Source organism: Talpa occidentalis, unplaced genomic scaffold (genome assembly GCF_014898055.3).
Source record: "Talpa occidentalis isolate TD23 unplaced genomic scaffold, MPIMG_talOcc4v2.1, whole genome shotgun sequence".
Classification (NCBI taxonomy): domain Eukaryota; kingdom Metazoa; phylum Chordata; class Mammalia; order Eulipotyphla; family Talpidae; genus Talpa; species Talpa occidentalis.
The window spans coordinates 24,226,008-24,247,349 of record NW_026555331.1 but is presented as its reverse complement, the minus strand read 5'-3'; the positions used below and the strand labels follow the sequence as shown (position 1 = coordinate 24,247,349).

Sequence of the window (21,342 nt, the reverse complement as noted above, 5' to 3'; positions counted from 1 at the left end):
CATTTTACTGATGAGGAAATTGAGGTTAAAAGATGAAGTAACTTATCCAATCATTCCAGAGCCAGAGATAGAAACATTTTTTTCCTTCTTGGGGAGGAAAAGGTTGTTACTCATAGAAGTATAGTACAGATTGTGTTGGGGGTACTTAGGGGAAATACTAGACAGTTAACTGGGTAGATGGGTGCTGGTAAGGGTGACAAAATAGAGGTAGTTGTAGTTTAAAAAAAAGGAAATGAAAAAAGACAGTCTGGGGAACAATTTGCATGAGCTGCTTTTAGCCTTTGACCATAAAAACTGTCTTCTTTCACCAATCGCTTTCAACTGTGAGGCAAATCGTTTTGAGGATCGCTTATCCACGAAGGCAAGGGACCCTCGCCTTTAATAGCTTGCAGTATAAAAACAAGAGCCAGGCTTCAGCAACAGAAAAGAAGGGCACCTTAGTTTGAAAGTAAGGCTAGCCGGGGCTGCACTCGAGGACAAATGCAGGGACCTGTTTAAGGCCTCAGTATCCATTTAAAGGAAATTCAATTTTAAAAAATGCACGGGAGGCTAGGTTCTGAACTGAATTCAGAGTTTCACACCCCTCGGGTGGCAGAATAAAATCCTGCCTGCCCACTTGCAAATCATGCCCAGACGGCGGGAGCTCCATTTTTTGCAATGTACACAGTAACTTCCTTTGGTTCCATCCAATACCATGGTCCCGAGGGTGGAAGGAAAAGCGGGCTGGTTGGAACGGACGCACTTTTTATAGCAAGACCCACGGAAACAGCTCAGGTGCTCCGCAACCAGGTACAGCGCACACAGGCAGCAGCGCTCAAAAAAAAAAAAAAAAAAAAATCCTACCCAGGACTTAGCCTCAATTGCAGCCTCGCCTGGCGCCGCTCGCCCCGCCCCTCGCCGCTCATTGGCTCTCAGCTCCGACACCGGCCCAGCAGACTCTCTCCTATTGGGCCACCCAGGACCTGGGGCGGGGTGCGGAAGTGAGGGCCTGGAGACAGCCGTGAACTGCCTCGCAAGCCGGCGAAGGGGGAGGAGCTGGGGGCGGGACTGGGGCGGGGTTGGGGCGGGGCTGGGGGAGGGCTTTCCGCGGAGGGGGCGGCCATGGCAGCTGCGCGGCGGCAAAGGCGGCTGCGACGGAGCGCGCGCCCGGCTTTGAATGAGCGGGGCTAGGACTGAACGGGCGGAGCGCGAGCTCGAGGAAACGACCGGCAGCGCGAGCGCGCGCGCGCCTTGTGTGCGCGCGGCCCGCGGCAGCTCGGAGCCTCCGCCGGGCGGGCGGGGAGGGGAGGGGCAGGTGAGTGTGTGCGGTTCGTGCGCGCCCGCGAGGGGCTTCCCTCCCCCACCCCCACCCCCACCTCCACTCCCGGCCTTGGGGGTGTCTTCTGCCTTTCCTATCGCAGCCCTCCTCTTCGCCCCGTACTTCCCGCCCTCCCACCTTCCTTTTCTCCCCTCCACCCGGTGCCCCCCCACCTTCTCAGGGCCGACTCGCGCTCTGGGGTACTGTTTCCGGGTCAGGGGTCAGGGGGCTGCGGCGGGTCGCGGCCGGGACTGGCCACACGCATCATGCGGGGCCCGCGTGTGGCACACTCGCCGGCGGGGCGCTGGCCCGGACCCCCGCGCCCCCAGCGCCCTCCTGGGCCTCCCAACCAGGCGCTCCCCGACCCGGGCACATTGGTCAGCCCTGCTCGCCTTCCCTCTGCAGGCCTCGGCCCTTCCACAGCAGCCTTTTCCAAAACCTAAATCCCAGTCCGCCCCGCACCTGCCTCCCACAGGTGAGAACGTGTCACAGAACGTCCCGCTTGGCGTCGGGTTGTGTAACCTGAAAACGCGCTTGCTTTTCTCATCTGTGCAGTGGGTATGATTTTTTTTTTTTTCCATCAGTCCATTCCAGGTGGGTAATCTGACGTGAAAGCATTTGACTCATGAAATTCTTTGCTTATGAGTCGTCCTGGGCGCTCTGAACGCCTCGGTGGAGTCACATGTTGGAGGGCCTGACATTTGAGTTGCCAGAGATGGTACAGAATGTACAGCTGGGCCCACGTTCCGCTCTGTCCCCTTCTCTCACCGCTGCTGAACTTTTCTTTTTTTTTTTTCAATTCCAGTGAGTTCCAGTAAATTTACTGTTGGAACGTTGTGGGATTCCTTAATAGGTGCACACGACCGAGGATGCTGAGGATCATGCATGGGTTTTTCAAATGTTGGTATTAAAAAAATCAGAAGCGCAGTCTTAGAAAAACAGCTCTTGATGACTTGTTGCAAGAGCATAGGTTTTGACTTGGCTTGTTTAAGAAATTGTGAAACAGTAACACCACCGAAAGGATCGCACCAGCAATTTACGTGGAATTACATGGAAGAAATGTACATCTTTCATGCTGCTAATATAGCATTCTTTTAAAAATATTATAGGTGAATCGGTTTCACTTGATACAGCAAGGTTGTCGTTTCTGTTGCTTTCCTAGAGAACATTTCTTCAAAAGCCCTGCCTGCAGACAGTTTGCTTCATGCTGCTGAACCCTGTTTTCTATCTCAAGTTTTTGTTGTCCTGTTAATTTTTAAGGAAATTTTAATGAAAAAATAGGTTACACTGGCACATCTCAGTTCTGGAAAGTATTTTGAAGTAACCAAAAGTGCAAGTTAGCCTCAGATTCATACTTATCAAATGTTGATCTAGAGGGTAATTCAAAATTCGCACTGAAGCAAGGAATATAAAATTAAAGTTTCTCAGGTGGAATGTGGTGTGGGGATAGCCTGGGCTTTGGGGTCAATCGCTTTAAAAACTGGGTTAGTGAATCTGAGCTTAACTCTCAACTTCATCTTTTTAATGGTAATAGCTGAACTTACTTCCTTTGTTGTTAGAATGCCAATGAGGTGATAGAACACACATAGTTTAGAACTAAGTCTTTACTATATTGAGTACTCAAGAAATGTTAACTTTCCTTTGTTCAACAAATAATTGAGTACCTATTATGTGCTTGGTATTGGCTAAGACCTACAAATACATTCTCAGCTACACTGATAGGGGTCCCGCCTCCTTAGGCCCTTGCATCCTTAGGAGTAGATATGTATCCATAGGAGCTTGTGACAGGGGTGCAGCAAACGCAGGATTTCTTTATACTGGGTCAGTAATGCTTCCCATTGCTGAGTGTAGTATTTCATATAATAGATGCTAAATGTATATATTCATTGAATTGAATTGGAATATTAAATACATATAGGTCCCAAAGAATATTCCTGTCTGCAAATCAGTACAATATTAGTAGACTCAAAATATTGCTTGATAGCTAATTTGATTTCGTCTTCTATTTCAATACATCTGGTTGGAAACTTTATATTGGAAATTATTATATCATTGAATTACTATGAATGGTTATTGCTAGTAAGGTACTCTTGGCTTTTGACTTAAATAGGTTGGAATTAAAATTATTGCATATTGGTATGCGAGAATGCATTTATGAAATCAGAACAATAATACATATCTCATAAGGTGGTTAAATGAGACAATGTTTAGATAGTGCTTGGTAAATGAATATTTCTGTTTCATTAGTCACAAAAGTAAATTTTCCATAGAATGAGGATATTCTTAATTGCTCAGGAGAGACCCACTTTCTGTTTTTCTGTCGGAAAAAAATCTAAATTTTATTTCCAATTACTGAACTCACTGGAGTTGACGCTTACAGACCAATGATATGCAACAATATTTGTGACAAGGTGATGACGGAGTTTCAAGGCTCTATATGAAATTCATTCTTGTCTCTTCATGCATTTATATCCTGAGACACACTTCTTCTAGTCCTTAAATATTAGGTGTCTTTTCCCTAGCATATCTCAATTCTGCTACCTCTGCCCCCAAGTGTCATGTTCTACAGTTAGTCTAGCTAGTTTTGTTTGTTTAAAATTTTCTGAAATTTAGGCTAAATTTTCATGTTAGGAAGTTTGCTTTCTTTTGGTCGTGAGTTTTATTCTTTACAAATGTAGCTCTGAGATGAAGGTTTTATTCATCTTAACTGTTCAAATCATTTTACTCATAAGCAATCAAAACTTTCAAGTCTTATTTTACAAATGATAGAGATACGATTCTCTGTGGAAGGCTTGTGCAGGGCAGATAAGGTAGATGGAAATAGTTACAGTACAAAGTAGAAAATATAAATACTTAGTTGTAGTGGAAATAAGAAAAAGTATGGTCAATATTAGAAAATGGTAAAAGGTCTACAGTCTACACTGTTTGGATCTAAAAGAAAAAGGAATCAAAATTGTTGCATTTTTGAAGCCTCGTAAACCACCAGTTGGAGATGTTCTTGACTGACGTATTTTGGTTACCTGAACAGTGAACTCCTTTATAATTTCCTGGTTCACTTTCTATTAGAGATTCTGTTCTTTCCATCCTCTCAACTAGTAGGCTACTTCCAGGCATATGCATTCAGTAAATCACTCAGCTCATGTGGGGATTCAACCTTCACATCTGCAGAAATACATCAGCTTTGCTGAGGAAACCTCTTAGAACCCTTTTCTATGCCTTTCTTGACCAGAAGAGTTCATTTCTGTATATCTCAGTTTGCTGGTTGAGAAAATTAAGAGGTTGGATATTATATTCAAGTTATTACAACACAGGGATCATAATTCGAAATTCTTGCTCAGTAATTTTCTACACTTGACAAATAAAAGTCAAAAAATTAAAACATGTAATTCCATTATCAGAAACATTACTCATTATTCGTGTGTATACATGCGCCTGTAACTTGTGACTTGGTTTAACATATAATCTACTCTACCTTTTTTACAGTGGAATAATGTGTTTTTGTTTTCATATATAGCTCTAGCTTTTTCAGGGCTATTTGTCAAAAAGACTGTCCTTTCTCCACTGAACTGCCTTTACATCTTTGTCAAATTCCTTTGTTTGTAAGAGTGTGGTTCTATTTCTGTACCCTCCATTCTGTTCCATTAGTCTATTTTTTTTATAGCATTTTAATTACCGTAACTATAACAAGTCTAGAAATCAGGTCATATTAACCCTTCTACTTTATTCTTTTTCAATTGTGGCTGTTAGAGATCCTTTGCATTTCCATATGAATTTTATTGTATGTGCTGACTACATGATTTTATTAAGTTTTACAGAAAGAAAGCCTGCTGAGATTTTGATTGGAATTGCTTTCTATCTATAGCTCAATTTAGGGAGACTTGATATCTTAATAACAATGAATCCTTGAGCCACGAAAGATCTTTGTAAGTTAATTCAAGTCCTTAAAAATTTTTAACAGTATTTTATAACTTTTAGTATACAAGTCTTCATCAGGTTTGTCACGAAATATTTGATTTTTGTGCCCTTACAACATTTCTTAAATTTCAAATTCAGATTGTTAACATACAAAATTACAATTGATTATAGATTCCATTGAATTTCCTGCATAGATAGTTATGCTTCCTTTTATTTCCTTTTCTTGCTTAATTGCACTCTCTAGAACTTCTACTACAGTATTGAAGAGAAGTGGTGAAAAGTGGATTTATTTGTGTTGCTTACAATCTTAAACGGGGGAAGTGTCCAGTTTTACACTGCTAAATGTCATGCTGTTACAGGTTTTTCATAGGTATCCTTCATCAGATTAAGAAAGTTCCCTTCTATTCTTAATTTGTTACAGGAATCTCTGTTGAGGTGCATATAGTGGTTTTCTTTTTTAATTTGTTAATATAGTGAGTTACATTTGATTTTCAAGCATTAAGCCAACCTACCTTCCTGGGCTAAGGCCCAACTTGCTCATAATATATTACCCCTTTATACATTGTTGACTTTTAACTTACCTATTGTTTTTTTTAAGGAGTTTTATATCTATGTTCATAAGATACTCAACTTTGATTTTTTTTCCAGTAGTGATCTGTGTTAGCATCAGTATAATGAGAATCAGAGGAGGAATTAGGAAATACTCAGTTGTCTGACAATTTGTGTAGAATTGGTATTACTTGCTCCTTAAGTGTTTGGCAGATTCACCAGTGACGCAATCTGGGATTGTATGATTTTTAACTACAAATTCAATTTCTTTAATAATAGAGGTTTTCAGGTTATCTAGTTCTTTTTGTTGTGCTTGCATAATTTGTTTCAAGAAGTTTGTCTCATCTTAGGCATAAAGTTTGTAGTATTTCCTCAATGTCCTTTTAATATCTTTAGACTCTAATAACCTCATTTACGATATTAGCATTGCTGTTATTGGTAACATAAATGTTTTGGATTAACATGAGCTTTGGATGACTGATTTTCTTTATAAAATAATCATTTTTAAACCTGCTAATATTATTTTCTCTAAATTCCATTTTCCAGCATTTGAAATAATCACTTTGACTTTTTTAAACTAGTGTTGCATAGTTTATTTCCCCCATTTTTAAATGTAATTGTCTTTATATTTAAAGTATATTTATCATAGGTGACGTAGTGTGAGATCTTCCTTTTTTATCCAGTCTACTAATCTCTGCCTTTTAATTGGGATATCAGATAATTTGCATTTAATATTTATTTATATAGTTAGGTTTAAATCTGTCTTGGTGCTATTTGTTTTTCACGTGTCCCATTTGATAATTGTTCCCTTTTCCTTGTCTTGTGATGCCATTTTTATTTAGCATTTATTTTTTATTTAGTATTTAGTATTATTAATCTCCTTTGTTGGCAAGATCACTGAATCTTGTCTATCAGAAAATATCATTTAATTGATTTACTCGGACGAGGCCCAGGAATCATTTTTTTAAAAAGGATCCCCAAATGTGTGAAACATTGGACTGTATGATTTGTAAGGTAATTTCTGATGTACTAGCTCTGTGAGTTTGGGAAAGTTATTTGACTTCTGAATTCAATTTCCTGGGCTAGTACTCTTATATTCATATGGTTCAAATTTAAAAAGGTACAGAAGACTCAGTATATACTGTCTTCTTTTTTAACTTTTAAATACATTGTACAATTACTTTTAGAAACTATTGGGAGAATAATTTGAAAAGTATTCTTTTCCTTTCTAGTACTGAAAAATCTTAAAAATATAGTTTCTTAAAATTTTAATGTAATTACCTTTTAATTTTAAGATCTACTCTGTTATATTTGTGGTTTCTAGAAAAAAGTCCAAAATCTCTGATTTTTCCCGGTTCATAATAAATAGAACGTTTCAGGTTGACTAGGAGTAGAACTTATAAAATCAACTCGCTACATTTATTTTTGTGCATTTCCACAGGTTTTGATTCCCATCATGGCTATCACACAGTTTCGGCTATTTAAAGTTTGTACCTGCTTGGCAACTGTGTTCTCATTCCTGAAGAGATTAATATGCAGGTAAACAAATTTTATGTTCAAACTGACCTGTGTCACCTTACTAGTTTTGGATACCTTACATATAACTTCAAAAAAAGATAGGATAGATTTAAGTTAAATATCTTGACTGCAGAATTCATTCATTAATCTCTAGTATTTTTTAAATATATTTTTTTCTACCTCATATCTAGAAAGTAGAGATTCAGTTCTTTTCATTCTTTCAAAATCTTATATCTTCCAGTATAGTACTAATGGAAATATTAATACTCTTCTCCAAGACACTATAAAATTTCAGATATAAGTAAGCCTTTGAGAAAAAGGTGTTCTATTATATGATGAAGGGCAGAATTAGACTTTTAGTGGTGAACTTAATTTAGTATACATAGATGTTGATTTATAATGATACATACCTAAAACTTATGTTATAATGTACTGTTACTTAAAAATTGCATAAAAATATAAACTAGCTTTCATTATTAAAATGAATTTTTATGTACATAATTATTTCATTATAAGAATGTTTTAAGGTGGGTAAGTAGTATGAATCATACGTATTTCTTTATATGCTGCAATGTGAATATTACTTTTATAATAAAGATTTCAACAATTTCCAAACTTAAGATTTTGGCAGGGTGGGGGGGGGAACTGTTAAGTAATATTTCAGAATATATAGATAGTCCATGGCAAAATAAATCATAATCTGTTTTAGTAGGATATCCAAAGACTTAAATTCCTTCTATTTTGTCATACTACTGTACCCTAGATCTATAGTTCCTAAAATGTGTACTAAGACATCCCACGACTTGATATTAAATTTACCAGGGTGCCAGAGGATATATAAAATTTTCCGTCAAAATGCACTATTGCCTGTAATAGTCAACATTTATTGAACATTGCATAAACTACTGGCACAGGTAGTTAATATTTGCAACAGTAGATCCTATAGGATTACTTTTGATAATGTTCCTGATTATAAGATAAGGTTTGTTTACTTTTGTTTTTGGTGTCCTATTTTTGATGATAAAGCTAGGTCTTTTTGGTGACCCATTGCAAAGCTAGAATTTTAGGTTGTAGTAAAATTGCATAAAGCTAAATTATACCAAATTAATGTGGAGCAGAAAATAAGTGCGGTGGTATCTAATCTGATTCCATTGTTTGAGGTGCTGTGCAGAATCCAGGAGGCACATCTTCCATTAGTAAGCAACTGCTTATTTAAGCATAAAATAAAAATACGATTTTTCTTTATATATTTTATACAGATGTGTTGCTTTTGAAATGACTACTAGGTAATTTGGACGTAAGCGTATTAAATTGTTTTTATCTAACTGCTTAATCAATGGGATTATTAGGCATTTCTTTTGGCCTAGTGGTACTATGAAAAAAGTAATGACACACTGAGTGGGATGGCATACAAGAGGAAATGGGGGTCACTCGGCACTCTTTAATGAACATGATTTAGAATTTGCACGCTATGATTCTATTTTCAGCCTACTCTCCAGAGCTTAGTCATCTGTCCACCTAGCTGCAATGAAGGCAAGGAAATGTCTTCTCTGACTAAATGGCCATTTTATAGTTATGTTAAGACTTCTGATAAGCTTTAGGTTACTATCCACAGTGTTTTCACTCATGCTAGTTTTGGTAATTCTTGAAATAAATGATTTCTTTTTTATTTTAGATCTGGTAGAGGGCGGAAATTAAGTGGAGACCAAATAACTTTGCCAACTACAGTTGATTATTCATCAGTTCCTAAACAGGTAATTGGTTTTTATGGTTGAATAAGTATTCTAGAATCATATTTTTATTAAATGTGTGCAGACCATTAGTATGTCATGAAATTATTTTGATAGTCAAGGTCAGGATTTTGTGGTGGTTATATTTTTTGGTCCTAGAATTTTCATTTTATTTTCTATATCTTTGCTGAGATGTCGTACTTTTTGCCCCACTGGTTTGAAGAGTTGGTGATGTTGTTTATTATAACTATTTTAAAGTCTTAGATAATTTCAGTGTTTATTTAATTTTGGGATTGACATCTGTTGACTGACTTTTCATGTGAATTGAGATTTCTTGACTTTGTTTGCTGAATGATTTTAGGTAGTTTTGTGGACTTTTTGAATATTTTCTTTTGAGACTTCATTTTCTTCAAGTCCTATCAAGAATGTTGTGTTTTTGTTTTAGTAGACAGCTACTCTGATTAGGTTATTTATATCACAAGTTCCAGTCCTCCTTCTTTGGGCTGGAGTTACAGTGATAGTTCATTTTGCAAATTATTTTCTTTTGTTTTGTTTTTTCTTTTCTTTTTTTAGTGGATCAAATAGAATGTCTAGTTCATTGTAGAAATATTTTTTTAAGCCTTTGGTCTAGCTTTGGTATATAATTTAAAAAATGTTTATTTTGTAGTTGGTCAAAGACGTTTGAAAACCGCTGCCTTAGAAAGCCCATTTTTCTAATAAATGATTTATCAGATGTTAATTATGTTGCCCCTTTGTGGCTTACAATGTGATCAATTAAATTTAGACAGATGTTGAAGAATGGACTTCCTGGGATGAAGATGCACCCACAAGCATAAAGATTGAAGGAGGGAATGGGAATGTGGCAACACAACAAAATGCTTTGGAGCAACTGGAACCTGACTATTTTAAGGATATGGCACCAACTATAAGGAAAACTCAGAAAGTATGTTATTAAAGATTTGTGGTCTTGGATATTAAACTGTTAAACTTTTTTTTAGATTCTTGTGTTTAAAATTAGGCAATAGTGTTAATATTTGTTTGAGAGCATATTATCACTTTGCTTTTGTTTTCTGGTATGAAGAAGTTGTTATGTTCAGGTGACCTAGACATAGTAAGTTGTATATTTAAGTCTTTTAAAATTATGTTTAAGTATTCACTGAAATCCTTACAACAAGATTCTACACTCTTTTCTCTGCTGTGGAGACTAAGATGAGTAAGATAGAGTTATAACCTTAAAAGAGTCTACAAACTGATCATTATTGTCAGAAAAGTCATGATGCAGTTTTTCTATTTTTCTTCCTCTTCTACCTCCCAGCTAGTTTTAACTGTACATTTATTTTTATATTTCCAATTGTGATAACATTTCCATTCTGTAATCATACTGTTTTTTGTTGAATTGTCAAAATGTCTCAATGCTGAAAGACAATAAGTTGTGTATTCTTAAAGTTGTGTAACTTTATATGAGTTTCATAGTAGATGAAAACCTTTTATTGTGAAAGTATATTGCTGCTCTCAATAGGAATCCAGTATATTGTAATAGTACCATAATAAATTAATTAGCATGAAAATGCCTTTATGCAATAAAATTAATATTATTAACCTGAAAGAGTTAATGCATTCATAGGCATCGACATACTTAGAGAATTGGTTATGCTTTTGTAGAACATGATAAATGTTCTTATTTAATACAGTGACTAAAAGTGCCTAATTATATTTTAGGGGAGGAAGATAAGAATTTTTTTAAGTGAAATGCAATTTTCTCAAATATATAACTGATTTGTGTGACAGATACCTGGGAATTTGGTACTCTTTATAGACTATTTTAGTTTTTACATTGTAAATTTTAAAAAGAAAAGTAGAGCATATTTTAAGTAATTTCAAAATACTTTGATTAGTTAATTATTTTGTCTTTTGATATGTAAAATGTTTTTATAATTTGTTTCAATTAATCTTGCAGATCATTATTAAGAAGAGAGAACCATTGAATTTTGGCATCCCAGATGGTAGCACAGGTTTCTCCAGTAGATTAGCAGCTACACAAGATATGCCTTTTATTCATCAATCTGTAAGTATGCTAATGGTATAGTTTCTAGGGAAGGACCTTTTTTGTGTGTGTGTTTTCTTTTCTCTTCAAAGAAGAAAAAAAACAGACCGAATTTAACATTTATTTGTATTTCTGTGACCTTGAAACAAGTTTAGCACTTTAAGAGAGACTGATCTAAAGTTCTACCAGTTCTGTCAGTTTTTGAGATTATAATATACATCAGATACTAGGATTAGTAAACAATTGTACAAATAAAAATTAGAGATAGAATGTTATATAGAAATATTACCTTCAAACAGATTAAAATGTGAAATTTAACCTTAAAACATCTTATTTCTCAGTGAATTATGATGTGTTTTCCTAGTAAAATTTACTTATATTTAAGTGTGATTTGACTTGAAATGGGTGACTGAAATACAGTATTTTTTTTTTATAAAGATTTATTTATTTATGCCTACAAGAGCTGGGGTACAGACCAGAGATGCGGGGGGTTGAGAGGATTCACTAGAGACAGAATGGGGAACAGAACAGGCAGACTGACTGAAATACACTACTGAGGGGAGTAGTGGGCGAGACAGGAGAGGTCTGCCTCGCCATGTGGTTTGCTCCCTGGCCGGCCAGGGATCGATCTCGTGCTCCAGAGGCTGAGGATTGCTTCATAGTGCGGTGTTTAAACCCTTGCACCATCAGGGAGGCCAGGAATGCAGTATTTTTAAAGACAAAAGTAGTAAGGAAAATATATAACTGGTTCCCAACCTTAGAAGCATATCAGTGGATATGCTTTGGATTTTTAACAATGTCCAGATCCTTCCAAGACCTAAGCTTAAGCATGCTTTAAATCATACTTGATTGTATTGTTATCTGTTGTTAAATAACAGCACCACTCTTGAGTTTCCTTATGACATAACCACTGACTTTCCCAGAACAAATGATAGAGATTACATAAGGCCAAATCCTCAATGCCTGTTTATGACTTAGACTTATAAATGACACACTGTCCCCTTCATGTTATTTTATTAATTTTATTAATAAAATTAATTTTATTAATTTTGTTATTTTATTATTTAGTGATAGCTCTAAATCCAGCTCACAAACAGAGGGAGAGGAATTAAGCTCTAGTGCTTGAAAAAAGGAGTCTCAAAGAATAGGCAGGCATAGTTATAAAACACCAAGTCTATCTGTCTCTATATTATTTATTTGTTTAAACCGCACAGGTGCCTGTTTATGTAAGTTTTTAACTTATTGATCAGCAGCTCTTACAACTAACACCAGTCACTGTGTTACTAGTAACATAATGGAAAGTAAGCAAAACAGACCCGGTCCTTGCCTTGGAAGCAACATTTTAGTGAGGGAGACTAGTAAGTAAATGATTGCACATGTAGCAATTACAAGTTTTGGTAACTCCTATGCAGTTATAAGATGTTTTGAGAGCACAGCTTTTTCTCTGAATAGCATCATAATGCTTATATTTTACTTTATGTTATTCTTTACTTATATTCTAAATTTTAGACTTTATTCATACATGTTTCATCTATGTTGGTAAAGTGGGTCAAACCTGCTCAATGAATTAGCAGATGTTTGCCCCTAACTATAAGTTACTCTAATGCTAATGTAGCTCATTATAAAATTGTAAATATATAACCACTTTCAGAGTTGTCAAAGGGGTAAATAGGACAAATGGTATTTCCACATATTTTCCTTCCAAACATGCATGATAAAGAGGAATTACATAGGTGAGAATGGTCACCTGTTGCAATTTTTTCTGTACACCAAAAATACCCTCCACCCGTTTTACAAATTACATTCTTTTAAACTGCACTTTATACATTTTTACTGGAATTTATTATTTATATTACTGTGAGATATCTTTTTATGTTAATATATTAATTTTCTCAGTTTTTCATAATTTTTCAGTTTATTGTTGGCTTTTATAATTCGTTTGAATGTTTTTTGATAAGTAGTATACTTAGTTTTTGTGTCGCAAGTCTATCAGTCTTTATCTTTTCTAACTTTTTCTTTTTTCCTTAGGAGGCAGTCTCTGCTAAAGTATCAGATATCAGTCTTTTTTTTTTATGGTCAAAGTAGTGTCACTTTTTTTGTATCTTCATTTTGATACACTAAAAATAAAGCTCCTTAGTGGAAAAATGGATATGTAAGAAAAGACATCCTGATACGATGAAGAAAAATTTGATCTTATTAGTCCTGAAAGAAATTTGGAGTAAAATAACAAGACGTAATTCTTCAATCTTAAGAAATATATTCTTTGCAAATATAGCAAAGAAGGTCATTATCAGTTTTGGCAAAGGGTAGAGATAACAAGACTTTTACTGTTGTCAGGAAAGTAAGTTGGTATGGCTTTCAAGAGGATCATTGTATTTTGTTTCAATGACTTTGAAAAATCCTCTTTGATTTAGCTATTCTACTTTTAGAAATTTACATTGAACAGATATTTAGCAATACTTGTAAATTTTTAGAGGATGATATTACACTTAAGGTTAGGAGGGGAAATCAATGTATTTTATTTTACTCTTAGATATAAGCACACAAATGAGAATATAATAAATCTGTTCATAGATTACTACCCTTTATGCTCATATAATTTCCTTACCTCAATAAATGTTTTAGATTTAGTATTTTCATTGGCTTATGGGAGAAAAAAGTAAATTTTTAGAATTCTGGGCTGGAGAATAGTAGTGGCCAAACCATTGCTGTCAAGAAGGTAAAACAAGCAAAAGGAAGCACAATATAGAGAAATATTCTGATGACAAGTAAATTTGGCTGATTGTCATTGTTACCTGGTACTCAGTACCACTGAAATATCTGTAAATTATTTAATGCTTATGTGAAGATGACTGTGCTAATTTGGAGGCTTTGTTTCTCTCAGTTTATCTTTTCAGCATAGTGTAGTCCCATCAAGCATATCTGTTCAAAAATCTGTCTCCTTCCCTACCTCCCACCCCTGCCACCTCTTCCTTTACTGAAAAGAAGGAGAAACAGAAAGAAGTGGTCTGTTTATCCATTCTAAACTAAAGTAGACCAAAAAAAAAAAAGAGAGAGATGTATCCTTTAAAATATAAAATAGGAAGAAAACTGTACTTGACAGGACTGTCGAGTATTGAAAGTACTATAGCGCAGGAAACCCCTCCAGTTCCAGACAAACCTGGGACCAAACCATTTGGGCCACATGTGGGGAGTGATAAGGAAGAGAGGACATTTTAAAAGATTCTCTTTTTGACTGCTAAGAGGAAAGAGGACAACTCTTTACATAATTTTGTTTTGTGTTTTGTTGTAGCCTGAATTAGGGGACTTAGATACCTGGCAGGAAAATACCAATGCATGGGAAGAAGAAGAAGATGCAGCTTGGCAAGCAGAAGAAGTTCTGAGGTACTTGAGTAATATTTACATTACAACTCGAGCACAAAAACTAGATTTACTCATGCTGCCTTTAATTAAGATCAAGAAAGCTTACTCTACAAAATATTATTTTTCCATTTTTTCCTCATTTGAACATAAGGTAATATGGGATACTTCTTTTACATTTCAGACTGCATATACTATTTTATCAAATAAGAGTCTCACCGATTTTTTTTTTTTAGTTAGAGAAATTTGTTTCTAGTTTGTAATGCTAATATCTGCAAACAAACATATAAGCATTAGTATTTATGGACATCAGCCCTTTGTAATGTGGTGGTAAAATATAAAATTATTGTATAACTGCTGTGTAACTAAATTGCTGTTGCCATAAAAAGAATGATGCCTGGCTATTTTGAGAGTTTATTCCAGACTTTTTCTCTGGTTAGTTAATCTCTCCAATTCTAGGTGTACTTTTTTTTTTTTTTTAAGTTTTTTGACGTAACACTGGTTTATAACATTATATCAGTTGCAGGCATACAGCAGTGTAATTCAGTCTCTCTGTACTGCTCGAGCACCCCCATAGAATTGACTCCCTTTACTCTTTTAACCTAGCCCCTAAATATCCTCCCTTCTAGTATTCCCACTCTGTGCTTTGTATCTAATAATTTGTTTTGGCTTTGTTTTTGTTTATATTCCTCAGATGAGTGAGGACATATGGTATTTGTCTTTTCTGCATCTGACTTATTTCACTGAGCTTAATACTCTAGGTCCATCCATGTTGTCACAAATGGCAAGACTTTAATTTTTTTTTTTTTTATAGCTGACTCAACTTTTGTGTATAGGTATCTGTACTAAATCTTTAGCCATTCATTCATTACTGGACACTTGTTTCCGTGTCTTGGCTATTGTAAATAATGCTATAATGAACATAGAGGCGCATATATCTTATTAATGGTTATATAGTCTCTGAATAAATACCCAGAAGTAGAATAACTGGATCATATGATATTTCTGTTCTTAACGTTTGAGGAATCTTCATACTGTTTTCCATAGTGGCTACATTCCCATCAACGATGCATTTCTCCATACCCTCACCAACACTTGTTTCATGTCTTTTGGATAATAGTAATTCTGACAAATGTGGAAAAACCTCACAGAATTTAGAGTTAAGAATTTAAAGCATTGCAGGAACAAAAGATAATAATTTTAGGGCCTCCCTGTTGGCTCAAGGGGTTACATCTCAGCACTATCAAACTATCAGCAGCCACTGCAACATAAGTTGAATACCCAGCCAGGAAGCTGACCCACATGGCTCAGAAGACATCTCCTGTACCTCCCACTGCTCCCTTCAGGAGTGTGTTTCAGTCAGTCCACCTGTTCTGTTCCCCACTCTGTCTCTGGTGAATCTGCTCACCTCCCCCCTTTCCCACCCCGCACCCCTGGCCTACTCCCCAGCTCTTGTATTTATAAATAAATAAAACAAATCTTTAAAAAAAATTTTATTGCTGGAAGATGAGATCTTTTATGTATATATACATCATATAGCATTATATGCTTTATACCTCACTCCCTACAAAACTTTAACTAGTCTTTTGAAATGTCCTACTGTAAAGTGTGAGCCACCACTATGTATTTTTCTGGTTCAGATATTATGCCTTTACTTTTGTTTGCCCTGTTTTAGCATAGAATCCAGACCTGCACATTTGAGTGAATGTAACTTACATAGCATTCTACATTTTTTATATATCTCAATCAAGATACTTGAAAGCCCAATGAGGTAAATAATATAAGTCAGGAGCTGCCCATTATACTTAAAAGAATATAGTATTCTACAGGTTTTCAAGTTCATTTTTGTTGGTTGTTATATTCATATTTCTTTGGTTTTGTGAGCAATACACTGAATTTTTGGGACTGCTGCAAAAAAAATTATCTTAGGAAAATTTGTGACTCATCATTGATGAAAACTCATATTTAAATGTATGTAAATTATTTTTGTATTTTAAAGATAGTATAATGAGATACATTGAGATATATTTATTTTTCATTTTTTAAATATTGGTTTTATAATAGGGATAGAAAAGGAATTCCCTCTAACTATATAAATAAAAATAACTTATTTTTTATATTTTTCTTTCCTCTTTATCAATAATACATTACCCTACACAGCCAGCAGAGGGTGCAATTAACTGGAAGTTCTGGCTGATTTTCAGTTTTAATCTTGTCCTTTCTGTTTTCAGCATTTCAAAAAATTATTTTTGAAATAAAATGTTTCATTTATTTAAAGTTACTATTTTTTATATAGTATTTGCTTTTTCTTTAAATTGGAGTAATAATCAGTTTGAGTTGTGCATCCGTAGAAATCAGTATCTGTGTATACTTGCATTAAGTTCACTACTAAAAGACCAGCTTTATTCTTCACTATACAATTGACCCTTTTTCCCTGATTTAGCCACCTTCCTCCTTCCCTTCTGGTAACCACTAGTTTTTACCAGGGAAGGTGCCCTATTTTAAAAGTTAGGAAAATTGTGAGAATCTTTAATAATTTCTATTTGATCATATGGAGTCCATATGCATCTTTTAACATTTACTGTACAAAAGACTTCTTTCCCCTACTATCCTCTTGCATCCCTGGTAAAATAAAACAAAAAAAAAACCCACTTTATAAAACCTGGAAGCAACCCAAATGCCCCAAAATAGATGACTGGATCAAGAAGATGTGGCATATATACACAATGGAATATTATTCAGCAAACAAAAAAGATAAACTCTTGCCATTGCAATGTGATGGAACTAGAAGGAATTTTGCTTAGTGAAATAAGCCAGAAGGAAAAGAAAAATATCGGATGGTTTCACTTACAGCAGGAATATAGGGAAACCAAATAAGACATCAGTGTAAAAAAAATAATAACAGTACAATACACAACAATGCAAAACGGGCAATTATAATTCACGAGGGAGGAGCGCAGGGGACTGAGGTGATGATGCCTGGGTGCATTAGTGAAGGAAACTATGAGGGCTGCACCTGAGGGAGTGGGGGGAAGCAAATATTGTTTAAAAATGAACAATGAGGGCCTCCCCGGTGGCGCAGCGGTTGAGCGCTGGGTTGCAAAGCTGCCGGCGACCTCTGCGGCGCCGGTTCGATCCCCGGCTGCTCCCCGGCCACTGGAGGAGGGTCCCACATGGCGCGCAGACCTCTCCTGCCGCCCGCTGCTCCCCTCAGCGGTGTACTTTGGTCCTTCTGCCTGCTCTGCTCCCCGCTCTGGCTCTGGTGAATTCTCTCACCCTCCCGCGCTTCTGACTGTGCCCAGTGCATGTATAAACAAAACGAACGAACAAACAAACAAATAAATAAAAAAAAAAACATGCCTCTATAAAAAAAAAAAAAAAAAAAAAAAATAAAAATGAACAATGATGTAAAAAAAAATTAATATAAAAAACCCCAACCTTAACGTTTGCATTATATGACTAGTAAAGAAGAGAGCTTATAAGTCAGAAATAGAAATGTTTCATGCTTTAAGTTGCATAAATACAGACAAAGAGACTTGAACACTTCCATACATTGCTACTGCTCCAGATAAACACCATACTCCATATTTTTAATTCCTCCTGTTTTTCATGCCACTATAAAATATTGTCAGTATTATGGTCAATATTGTTAAAGAAGATGGATGATTTAGTAATTTCAGGCATATGTTCAGGGAAGTTGTATTTTGTCTGCAGTAATTTCTAAGTTGTTTATTTGTTTGTTTTGGCCAAGAATGCTAACTCTTGATATTTGTATTACAGCTAGTAATAAACAGGCCAAATGGTGATCTTACTTGTTTGTGACCTACCTAATTTATCTCTTTATAGTTCTTTTCCAGTCTCCATTTCTTTTTTTTTTTTTTATAGAGGCATGTTTTATTTATTTATTTATTTGTTTGTTCATTTGTTTTGTTTATACATGCACTGGGTACAGTCAGAAGCGCGGGAGGGTGAGAGAATTCACCAGAGCCAGAGCGGGGAGCAGAACAGACAGAAGGACCGAAGTACACTGCTGAGGGGAGCAGCGGGTGGCAGGAGAGGTCTGCGCACCATGTGGGACCCTCCTCCGGTGGCCGGGGAGCAGCCGGGAATCGAACCAGCGCTGCAGAGGCTGCGGGCAGCTTCGCAACCCAGCGCTCTACCGCTGCGCCACCGGGGAGGCCCCTCCAGTCTCCATTTCTGCCACTGACCTTTTGACTTTTTTTTTTAAGTGCAAATTATTGGTTTTGCTTGAAAGAGCTGGTAAAAAGTAGATTTTCTCAGAACCATTAATTAATATTCAAGGTCAAAATGTCGCCCAAAGTAAGTCTCTACTCTCTTGAGTTATGATCATCCATCATTCTGCCAACTCAAATATATAAGTGTGATTGAGACTGTATATAGGAGTCATTTTCTATTGTCAGCTTTGAGGTATCCCATACATAGATAATCTACACTGGATTTTTCTATACATAACCTAGTATTGCCTATCCTGTGCCCATTTGTCACCTACGGTTTCTTCAACTTGGATGCTGCTTGACTTATTTTCTTGTTTTTTAAAGATTTATTTATTTTTATATAAGAGCTGGGGTGCAGGCCAGAGGCGTAGGAGGGTGAGAGGATTAACCAGAGGCAGAGCGGGGAGCAGGACAGACAGACAACAGAAATACACTGCTGAGGGGAGCAGTGGGCGCGACAGGAGAGGTCTGCTGCGCCATGTGGGATCCTCGCCAGCTGGGCGGCATCGAACCCACACTGCAGTGGCTGCAGACAGCCTCACAGCATGGTGCTCAACCCGCCGTGCCACCGGGGAGGCCCTTGACTTATTTTCGCACACCCTAAAGCTACAGATCAGGACCAAATCATGTTCCATTTTGTTTGACCAATTGCATCACTCCACTTCTGCTCATACTCCCACGCCCCAAAGAAATAAATCAATGGAGGCAGTAAGATTGGGTGGTTCTAGTTCAAGAGAGCCCTTAGAGAAGGGCTAAGAAGGGGCTAAATATTCCATATATGTGTAATTAGTAATTAACCCACCACTGTCTCCCCTCACTAGTAGAGCTGGTCAAATGTTAATCCTTAAATAGATTTCTCGCTTCTAGTTGGAAGATGTTTCTTAAGTTTCCATTTCCTTTTTGTATTGTATTCTGTACAATTATATTTTTGGCATCCTTCTACTGACTGTTTTTAATTATTGTAATAACAACAACAGGAGATATTACCCTCAATAGCAGGCCTTTCTGAATGATATAAAAGAAAGGTTATCATCTGATAAAAGTACTGTTTTAGTGAAAATAATCTGGAAAACAGAGTGAGGAAATGTGACTTGTTATCCTTGAACTTAATATGAATTTAGGCAAATTGCTTAACCTTTATGTCTCATTTTACTTATTTGTAAAGTGGAAATAATACTGATTCTACTTTTGCAAGTCATGTTAAGAAATGCTGTCTTGAAATGTTCAAAACAGTGAGATGGAGACATTTTAAACTTTTATTTGATGGTAGTAAAAAGACACAGCTATTTCTTCCTAGAACTTAGTTGCTGTTTCACTTGGGTGGCATTTTTAAAAAGTAAAAAATAGGAATATGTTTCTTCTCAGGCAGCAGAAGATAGCAGACAGAGAAAAGAGAGCAGCAGAACAGCAGAGGAAGAAAATGGAAAAGGAAGCACAGCGGCTAATGAAGAAGGAACAAAACAAAATTGGTGTGAAACTTTCATAACAAATGTTCTTCAAATGTCAGTGCCAGTAGGAGAAATGTGAGCTCCACAACCCAAGCAACATTTGTATGGCTCTAAGAGTATTTTCAGAATACAAACACACTACCAGATTTTAATTCATTCATCAGATGATCCAAGATACCAGGATTTCCTGAAAGTACCTCGAACTTTTAGTGATTGAGACTAAAAAGACTATGAGACAATATTTTCTTCAACATGCTCCAACTGTAAGACAATTGTTTGCTGCGGAGAAATTATTACAAATGAAATATACCAGTACCTCTTCAAGCTAGTGATTCTAGCTAAACAAAAGGGTGTAAATAATTTATGGTAGGAAAGAACTCTGCTGTCTATAATGCTTTCCTTCAATGTGCATAATGATAAAATAAATAATTTTAAATATCCATTTGTTTCCATGATTACCTGATCTAAATCAGATAGACTTACAGGGCTTTAATTTCTTTATTTTTGTGTCAGAAGCCAATCTTGTCATGCATTTCCTCCAATTTGAACTAGTATTATTTGTTTGATACAACGTTAATCATTAATTTGATGATTTTGGTTTTCTAGAAAATGGCATTAAATGCAATAATTTTATTTATCATAAAGATTTTATACATCATTGTTTTCTTTTAGATGATGGTATAAAGTTATATATATATTTGTAATTTATGTTGCATGTATAGACATTGAAAATCAGTTAAAATGACAAGTTTGTTATAACTTGTGAGTTTTAGAAACTAGTATAAATAGTTTTTCCCTTTTGCTGTAGATTTTAAAATGTTGTGGTATCATTAAGTAACTTAGGTCTCCCTTCCCCCCATGCCATTAATTTACAAATGCAGAAAGCCTTCAGATCTAATATTTAAAAACTTATAGATCATTCTGTATCAGTTACGTATGTCTGATAAATGCAGGTTGCCTGTGTTTTCGGCTTAGATTACATTGATTCATTAAATTATAAACCAAGATAGGAATATTTTTATTGTTGGGTGTTGGCTAGCTCCAAAATAGTTTTAAGGAAATAGATGCACACTGTGTTTTAAGAAAAAGTGTAGATTTGATAGCTTAAAATCCCATTAATTTTTTTCACCACCGTTAAAAGACATCTAGCCTAATTTTGTATGGCTTTAGAATTTTTAAAGATTTTTACTTCCTTAAAAGATGTTGCCCAAAATTAACTTTTTGTGGGTTTTTTAAGTGCTATGCT

At 35.9% G+C, this 21,342-nt stretch overlaps 1 protein-coding gene across 3 annotated transcripts; it reads left to right on the top strand.

The window, feature by feature from the left end:
- The first annotated feature begins 1,624 nt into the window (after positions 1-1,624).
- On the top strand, positions 1,625-20,531 carry EBAG9 (estrogen receptor binding site associated antigen 9). 3 transcript variants are annotated; one of them, XM_037502655.2, is made up of 7 exons: positions 1,625-1,772; positions 7,203-7,300; positions 8,955-9,033; positions 9,794-9,952; positions 10,967-11,074; positions 14,346-14,437; positions 20,014-20,531. In XM_037502655.2, exons 2-7 carry the CDS (start codon positions 7,218-7,220, stop codon positions 20,132-20,134), a joined length of 642 nt encoding a protein of 213 aa, XP_037358552.1. In that variant the 5' UTR covers positions 1,625-1,772; positions 7,203-7,217; the 3' UTR covers positions 20,135-20,531. The 3 variants fall into 3 exon arrangements, with proteins under 3 accessions (XP_037358552.1, XP_054547999.1, XP_037358544.1); XM_054692024.1 differs by lacking the exon at positions 1,625-1,772 and adding an exon at positions 1,802-1,855; XM_037502647.2 differs by lacking the exon at positions 1,625-1,772 and adding an exon at positions 1,909-2,197.
- The last annotated feature ends 811 nt before the right edge of the window (positions 20,532-21,342 follow it).

What these genes read in the sequence shown, in the direction of transcription:
- EBAG9 (XM_037502647.2), top strand. An exon ending in CTGAAGAGATTAATATGCAG is followed by an intron (nt 7,301 to 8,954) that starts GTAAACAAATTT and finishes TTTTTATTTTAG; the next exon opens with ATCTGGTAGAGGGCGGAAAT. An exon ending in TGCCTTTTATTCATCAATCT is followed by an intron (nt 11,075 to 14,345) that starts GTAAGTATGCTA and finishes GTTTTGTTGTAG; the next exon opens with CCTGAATTAGGGGACTTAGA.